This window comes from Betta splendens, chromosome 2, assembly GCF_900634795.4.
Source record: "Betta splendens chromosome 2, fBetSpl5.4, whole genome shotgun sequence".
Lineage (NCBI taxonomy): Eukaryota > Metazoa > Chordata > Actinopteri > Anabantiformes > Osphronemidae > Betta > Betta splendens.
In genome coordinates this window covers 10,284,032-10,292,417 of record NC_040882.2, presented here as the reverse complement: position 1 = coordinate 10,292,417, position 8,386 = coordinate 10,284,032, and the positions used below count along the sequence as shown (strand labels likewise).

General features: G+C 49.2%; 1 protein-coding gene across 4 annotated transcripts in view; it reads right to left on the bottom strand.

Annotated features, from left to right (window-relative positions):
- Nucleotides 1-889: 889 nt before the first annotated feature.
- The window catches only part of LOC114846244 (fidgetin-like), a 29,797-nt gene continuing 22,300 nt past the window's right edge, over nucleotides 890-8,386 (bottom strand). For all 4 annotated transcript variants that reach the window (XM_029135066.3, XM_055506071.1, XM_029135073.3 and 1 more), the window contains one exon: nucleotides 890-6,798. In XM_029135066.3, coding sequence (XP_028990899.1) covers nucleotides 4,529-6,798 — 2,270 coding nt within the window. In that variant the 3' untranslated portion in view covers nucleotides 890-4,528. The remainder of the gene's footprint in view (nucleotides 6,799-8,386) is intronic.

Here is an 8,386-nt window from a genome sequence, read left to right as displayed (position 1 = left end):
ATGATCACTTAGCATATTTTAATTGTGGTGCAAAGCGCGAGCAGAGGTGTGAGGCAAAGCTGACAGCGCCAGGCCCCTTTAAAGGGAGGAGGACGCGCTGGTGTTGTGGCGGAAAGCCCTCGAGGTTCACGAACCGGCTCGCGCTGTTTACTGCGAGGACGTGTGCATCCAAACAAGAGCTGGAAGTTTCCACTCGAGTCCAGATGCTCCAGAAACACGCAAATCATTTAGTCAGTAATTCTGAGCAGCTGCAGCGTTGTGAGTTTTACACCAGCTTCAGCATTTCTATAAAAAAAAAGAGGTGAAGAAAATAATGAACTTCTTCATATTTGACAGACAAAAAAAAAAGTCTCCCATCATGAATTATTTCTGATCATGGCTACAGCGTGTTAGAGAATGGAAAAAATAAAGCAAACAGCAGCGCCTGGTGCTCTTTAACCTCTTTGGAGCGTTTGAGTTTTCACAGATAATTATAGAGGCTATACAGCAGCTTCCCACACCTCGGCGCCGGCTATATAATGATACCTCGCAGAAGGAGCGCAGCGCAATGCACGTCGGCCTCGACGCCAGCGCTCGCATAATCCCAATTCTTTGTGATGGAGAAAGATAATTAATGCTTTAATGTTTTTTGGTCTTACCACGGCGAGAAAAATGAATTGTTACATTTTAATGAGAGGAGCGACAGCACCGGCTTCCCGCGCAACACGGATGATTTTATAATTGCACACAAGGGTGACTAACTCAAGGCTCATTAAGGCGATTTTTCAGCTGGACTATCTTTTGGCAGGACAATGCATTTCGCTTTCCCTTGCACTGATAAATACCTTCTGTTATTCATAGATTTCCCTTTTACTCGTGGACGTGAAATAAAAACGACATGAACGAGACATAATCTCCCAAGAAAATGTCTTTAATGATTCGTTTGTTGCTGCTTGTACCTCAGATTACATGAAAATACATTTAGGTCGACTGCAAGTATGGCAACATATTCACACATATAAACAAGTGGTGCATTTGTATAGTATGTATAGGTATGTACAACAGAAACACGTTACACTCTGGTTTAAAGTTGTGCAAGTGTGTTATATATACTAACAATTTATAAAATTCAACACACTAAATAAAAAAAAAAGTGTGTGCCCACGTATATACACATTCACACGCGCACAACCACAGTAGTTCACAAAAGATTAAAGCAAACGTATTGGATTATACATTTCCGGGTCGCCTTTACGTTGATCCCAGCTCGCAAATTTGTGGCGTGTGTGCGTCAGTGCCATCGGATGTGACACACGCACACACACACACACGCACACACACCATGCTGCAGCCTGTGGTTGCACCATCAGCTTAATGTTGTAAGTACAGTCATCTGAGGTAGACTGCGCAAAGATTTCATGATGTTACTCCCTCCGCTTCTTCTCCTTTTTTTTTCATTTTCAATGCATTTTCACAAATGTCTGACATTTAGAAAGACGTAAATCAAATATGTTTTGTAGCCATGAGGTAGAAATGCTTTAAACAGACCCCCCCCCCCCCATAAAAGCTAAACCTAAACGATACGTACAGTAGAAAAAAGAAATCACAAAATCAAAAGCAGAGACGTAAAGGGAGCGGAATGTTGACTGGCGCGTTTCAAGTGGTTGCCTGGTCGGGAGTGGAGGACTGGGGGAGCTGGATGAAGGCCTGTGCTGCTGTTGTGTGTGCTCTGAAGTGCATTAGTGGGGTTTTCTGTCTAAAGGGACGCACTCTCCAGAGGATTTGCTGACAGAAGGAATTCTGGTGCAGATTGTTTTGAGGGTGCTTTTTCTGACGGACCACCGCCTGCCTGTCTTTCCTTTCCGTGGGTTTTGCTGACGCTCAGCAGAGCCGCCCCCTCATCGCGCTGTCAGGTGCTGCGTTTATGGTTCCTACAAACCGCAGACAAGTACGTCGGTTCGGCGGACGCTTAAAAAAGCAGGATGTCACGAACGGTTGCGGGTCAGACAGACGGACAAAACGGCGCGAGCACGGTCAGTGGTGTTGAGACATTTCACCAAATCAATATTATACACACAAAAAATGCTCTAGTGCACATACAAGGATCTAAGTGCCACAAGAGCAGAGCGATAGGACAGCTTCCTACAGTGACAGCAAGAGACAATAATACATTCCAATGCAACACAATGGGCAACAGATAACCTTCGGGGAGGAAGGACCTTAAGAATCGTGCCAAAATTCCCCAGTCACGTTATATAAAGCTTTTCAGTAAAGTCAATCCAGCTGCACTTAGACTGTGTGCTTCATGGCATCTGTGTCAATACAACGATCAAATAAAACAGGCGTTACAGTAACAAAAAGGAAAGATGACTGACATGGGCCTGAAGTGGATCAGCTGATCTTGGTGGTCCAGTGGGATCAAACAGCCTCAATAACTTAGTGCAATATATTCATGTTCACTGGTCGGGCAAAAACAATACAGTAACAATAATATGAAGTGCATTCCAGAGATGTCAGCCCATGGTGGCTTCTTTCACCAAATGACCTCTTGACCTTTGAGATAAGCAGATATTCTTGATTTTTAACATCATTCCATGTGAGACTGAATGAAAAACCTTTACTCTCTATAAAATTGTTGTTATCTCACTCTGTGGCTAATCCGGTTTGAGTAATTAGGGTAGTAACAAAGCAACTCAGCTAAATTCATATGAATTTGTATGTTTAGTCTCAGTCAAACCAAGAAACTTGGTTGAAGAAACTAGACTTAGCTAGTTTACTAGTACATTGTCTTATTGTCTTTGAGCACACATGTTAGTATTTAGGTTAAAACCAAGTATTTAAAAGATGAATTATGATCATTTTGAAGACTCACGCCAACAAGGAACTGCTCTCAATAAACGTCTGTCAACCTTGAATCTGATTTCAAATATACACACGCATATGTAAACTTGTTGAAGCTAAACCTGGGTGAGCGAGTGGGCGTGGGTGGGAGGATTCCTAAAGAAGCTCCAAACACCACAAACGCAACGTGCACATGAACTTTGACTTGCCGACGCTGCTAGTTGTGTCACATGTTTGTAGTCCAAATAAAATGGATTAAAGCGGAAATTTACAGCACAGATGAAGTCGTAAAATTCAGCTTAACATTGACAGAGTTTAGGAGTATTCAGTGTTGATGTCGGTCTCTGCCCTTCACAAAGAGATTAAGAGTAAATATTCTTTGATATTACTGTGATTTGACATTTTCCATTGAGAGGGTTGATTGGCTCATATACTCCTACAGCCCGTAGCTTATTATTTAGAATACAGATCTGTGTGTTTCGGTCAATCTCTCATCTCATCTAGTCAACACGTCAAACAAGCACGATTCCCAAAATGTCAAACTATCCTTTTAATTTGTTTGGGGAGTTCCTCCGTGTCAGAGAACTCGCCTTCTCTAGCTGAACAGGATGACAAATCGGCTATTGGAGGTGTTTTTGCGCAGAAGTTAGATGACAAACTGATGGTGCATCGGTGCAGCCTCAGCGTGTAGCCTCCATCGCATATAAACAACGTTTACTATGGAAGTGTTAATATACAACTCCCACCAATCACTGCTCGTGTCTTAAAGTCCCAACAAAGCTGGGCAACAGTGTTTCATGTTTTTTGAAGAGCAATGGAAATAAGCTTCAGGATTGATCAAGTAGAAACAGGCAACTAAAGCACCTGCTGGTAGGACATAATGAAAAGAAATTATGGTTTTACTCTTGCTATTAACTATGTTCCTTCGGTCCAGAACATATCTAGTACATTCATTGTCACCTCTTCCTATTTATCCTCGCCAGATGAGGTACACCTAGCGCTGCTTCGCTAGACAGAAACCGCCTCAGATTCCCCCCTCAGGTCTTAGTGCTTTTCGTCAAGATATCTAGAGGTACTGTACAATTCACAAACGCTTTCCTGAGTTTTGTGTGTTACGTTTGTTTTGCAGACACGAGATCAGAGGAGATGAGTGTGGGTCAGGGCCCAGACTACTGCCGCCCCCATGGGTTACCGCTCTTAGCAAGACAATAGAGAATGACTGACCACCAGCGACGGAGGCGACGGTCGACATGTTTTCCAGACTCGCCGAAGTCGTTTTAAAGCTCTTTAATAATTATCAGCTCATGCCATGAATGTAGATTGTGAGGCAAAAAACAGAAAGGAAATCAAAAAGCACCACTTCAGGCACTTGGAGAGCCAAACTAAATCTCAGGAACAAGAACGTAACAATATATACAGGTACACAGACACTGGGGCGTCTCTCTTTTGAAGCCAACTTGCTTGCAATGTGTAAACAATGCCTGGCTTTTCTGGAGTGTCAAGCATTCACATGAAAACTCTTGCTCATTAGCTGCAAAACTGCCAGTTGTCTCATCAAACCAGGTCTCTTGGTGCATCTAAACCCTGCTTTGGAGAACTCAGTGGGCTTGTGTTGGCCTTCTCGGCGCCTTTCCCTCCAGCACAATGCTTCTGCCCTGAGGGGAGGAATTGTGGATGCCTCTTTTTCTCAAGGGCGGAATCTATCTTTTCATTGGCTGCAGCCAAACATTTTGTTCCACTCAGTGTACGTGTCAATCTCTTTCTGCGATATACTGGCTTGAAATTTACAAAAGACACTCTCAAAGTCCTGGTAAGTGAGGGGCCTTATCTGCCCCCTGGGCATCATACCCGACATGTCCATGCCCTGCGCGGAGACGTGTAACAGACCTACGAAGGCCTCCTGGCAAAGCCTGGCCAGATCCAGTCCGGAGAACCCCTCGGTGCGCTGGACCAGCAGCGCCAGCTCCTCCTCACTCAAGCAGTATTTGTGCTGAGACTGGGCCAAGAGTTGGCTCAAGATCTGGTGTCGGGCTGTGCTGTCTGGCAGGGGCACCAGGACCCTTCGAGCAAAGTATCTGCGCAACCCTTCATCCATGTCCTGGGGTCTGCTTGTGGAACAAACCACCAACACTTGGTTGCTTCCGTCCTCACCGGAGCCTATGAGAAGCGAGTCCAGCTGGGCGAGCAGCTCCCCTTTCAGTCGATTTATGGGGCTCTCTTCACTGAGGTGGGCTGACAGCACCATGTCAACCTCGCTAATGAAGAGTACTGAGGGCTGCCGGCAGCGTGCCACTAGGAAGGACGCTCTGATTATTTTTTCCCCATCCGCCAGCCACTTGGTGGCCAACATGGAGCCGCTGAGCTGCAGGAAAGGAGCCCCCAGCTGGCTGGCCAGGCAGCGACCCAGCAACGTCCTCCCACTGCCCCTGGGACCAAACAGCAACACGCAACGTGGACCTAAGCTGCTGAACATATCTGGGCGGAGGATGGGCCAAAGAACTTCTTCCTTAAGCGTTGCCTTGGCCAGTTCTAGACCTGCAATATCACTCCAATCCACTGGGGGGCCCTGCTGTACGATTTCAGAAGTCACCATGTCAAGAAGGTGGGGGTCACTGGTTTTCAGCTGGTCTTCAGCTGGCCGGGAGGAGGAAGTGGACGAGGAGGAGGTAGGCCCAGGTGCCGAGTGGGAGAGGTGGAGACGGTGATCGTCAGCGCTTTGCTCACTTAGGGAGGGGGAAGTGAAGCTGGCGAGGGAGTCGGCTGAGCGGGAGCCCCCCAGGGTGGAGGAGACATAGGCCGGTGGGGTCAGCGGCCCACCTGTTGCCTGGCTGCTGTACTTTCGCTGCTGCTCTGATGACATGGAGGACTGTTTCTGAGGATTAAAAGATAAAGATGACTTTTCAGCACTCCTGTCAAATCCGCCACTGGTGCCGTTTGAGCCTCCGTTTGCACTGCTGCTGTCTGCTACCCTGTACATGGGGCTCTCAGCTGAGCTCCGAGCTTGGCTGTAGCCAAAGTTACCGTAAGAAGAGTCTATCTCTCCTTGGCCGCTCATGTAGAATGCTTTCCTCTTCAGTGAATTGGAGGAGCTACTGTTAAGAGGGGTGGGGGCAATGGGGGTCAGGTTGTGGCTCTGGTATGGGTATCCAGGTAAAGCAGAGGAGGGGGGAAGAGGGGTAGGCGCAGCAATGCCTGAGGGGAGGTATGATGAGGGAGGAGGCGCTCCCCCAGGGCTGTATCCTGGCCCGACCGAGCTCTGAGCTGGATAGCCTGCTGGGGGGTAATTATAACTAGACAAGTTTGGGGAGCCGCCGTTGTAAGCTGGGACTAGAGTGGGGTGGGAGGGTGGAGGAGGTGGCGGCTGCAGGAGCCCAGAGCTGTGCAGAGGGGAGGGAAGGGCTGGGGCAGGGGCAGACTGGGAGCTGTAACTACCGTGCAGGTAGGAGCCACTGTATGCGGGGCCATATTCCTGAGAGGCCATGGAGGAGGAGTGGAGGGCGGTGGCAGTGTGGCTCCCACAGCTGCTGCTGGAGTAACTGGGCTCGCTTAGGGTACTGGAGGCCAGGCCCGGCGAGCTGCACATGCCGGACACCACCTCAGAGGCCGCAGCCACGCCTCCTTTTCGAACAGACACGCCCTCTGGGATGCAGCTCATGGGGTAGACGCCGTCCTGCCAGGGCTCGGACTCGCTCTTCCGCCCGTTCATCACTCCAGGGACGCCGGGGGCCTCGGAGTACGAGCCCGGCATTTCCAGGATGCCGGAGTACTTCTCAGCGTACTTCTTGAGCAGGTTGGACGCGGTGAGGGCCGAGATGTCGTCATTGGCCCAGGCGTACTGGTAGGTGGAGGAGCGCTGCAGGTGGCCGGACACCGCGCGGTACGCCTCAGTCTTGTGGGCTGGCGAGCGCGTGGTGGAGGAGATGTCGAAGTGCTGTTCGGCCCACTGGCTGTGCTCTGGGGTCCACTGCATCTTTAAGCCTGAGGGAAGAGCAGACGGACAGTCGCTAAGAATCAGCATTGATTAACAGAAGTCATCTTTAAAATATCCGGGCTGAGGACTGTGAATGAATCATGTTATGGTTTTGTGTCTAACCGCACATGAATTAATTCCCATAAATCACGAGGGCGATGGATGTGTGTGCAGGTGTAATGCGGCACAGAGGGATGTGGGATGACTGGTTACAGCCGCCTAATGCACCCCAGCCAGACCAATAAGACAGAGGCATCGAGGGTCACTCTATAATCCCAGGCTCATCTGAGGTGGCTGGAGATGGGTTTGAAAATGCGCCTCGCAGAGACCACAGAGCAGCACACACCCCTCTCTGCTCACAGCACTTTCATCCAGCACACAGACACACACACACACACACACACACACACGCACGCACACGCACGCACACAACCTCACACCCACTGACCCAGACGGACAAACACAGGCGCACACAGAGGAGCTGTAGCAGGCTATGAATTACAACACATTGTGTCTCAAGCATAGTTCCTGTCTGCACGGCTCCACCTTGACCTCCTCTCTCTCCACCGTGCTCTTTACCTTTCTGTCTGCCTCTCTTCTTCATGCCTCCCTGCCGCCTCCTCTTCCCCCTCTCTGCTTCTTTCTTCGTCACCCTCCATTTTCCACCGCCCCTCCTGCTAGATCCTCCTTTATTTCTCTCCACCTCCCTTTATTCTGACTCCATCTATTTCGATATATATCTCTTCTTTTCATTCCCTTCCCCTGCTCTCTCTCTGTGCAGCCACCCCTCCTCTTATTTACTCCCTCTGTGCTCCCTCCCTCCCCCCTTTTCTTTGCTCCATCTCATCTCAGACACACTCACCTGGCTCTCCCCTTTATTGCCTCAGGAGGCTGGAGAGCCACTGTTTCCTTTAATCCCAGCCAATGCCATCTGCAAACACCGACAGTCACACAGCGACTCCATCGTTGTCTCACTATCAAAGCCGTGGCGCTATCAAAGGCTGGACTGGGCGTAATCACAGCAGCCGCGCGGCAGATTGAACCCCGTTTGATTTGACTTAGTGCACACAAATAAAGGATAATATCGGTGTCATTTAGGCTGCTTCCCCCGACCTATTGACTGGCAGCGCCTGCATGTAGAGATCCACAGCTGGGGGTCTGCTGAGCAGTGCCTGCCTTAGAATTGTGTGCTCCTGCGCTTGTGTGAGTAAAGCAGTCATGCACAATAAAATCCATTCACGGAGGAGCCAATCTCCCCTTCATCCCAGCCATTTACGCCGCTGCAAACAGAGAAGCACAAACATATTCGCACTCTCTTGCTCTTTTTTTTCCAAGGCCTCATGTTTGTTTGGTAACAACACAGGAAGGGGAGGGGGGAATCCCCAGACTCCTATTTCCTCTCTGATTCTCTCCTCTCTCTCTCTCTTTCTCTCTCGACCCATCTCTCGGCGTACGCCAGTGGCTAATTAGCAGAATGGCGATCTGCTAATTGTGTTAATTTACAACATTTTAGCCGAGGGGAGTCTAGCAGGGGCTGGCGTGCCTGTCACCATCCCAGCGTAGCAAGCGGGAAACGTCTCAAACAAAGAGCCGAGC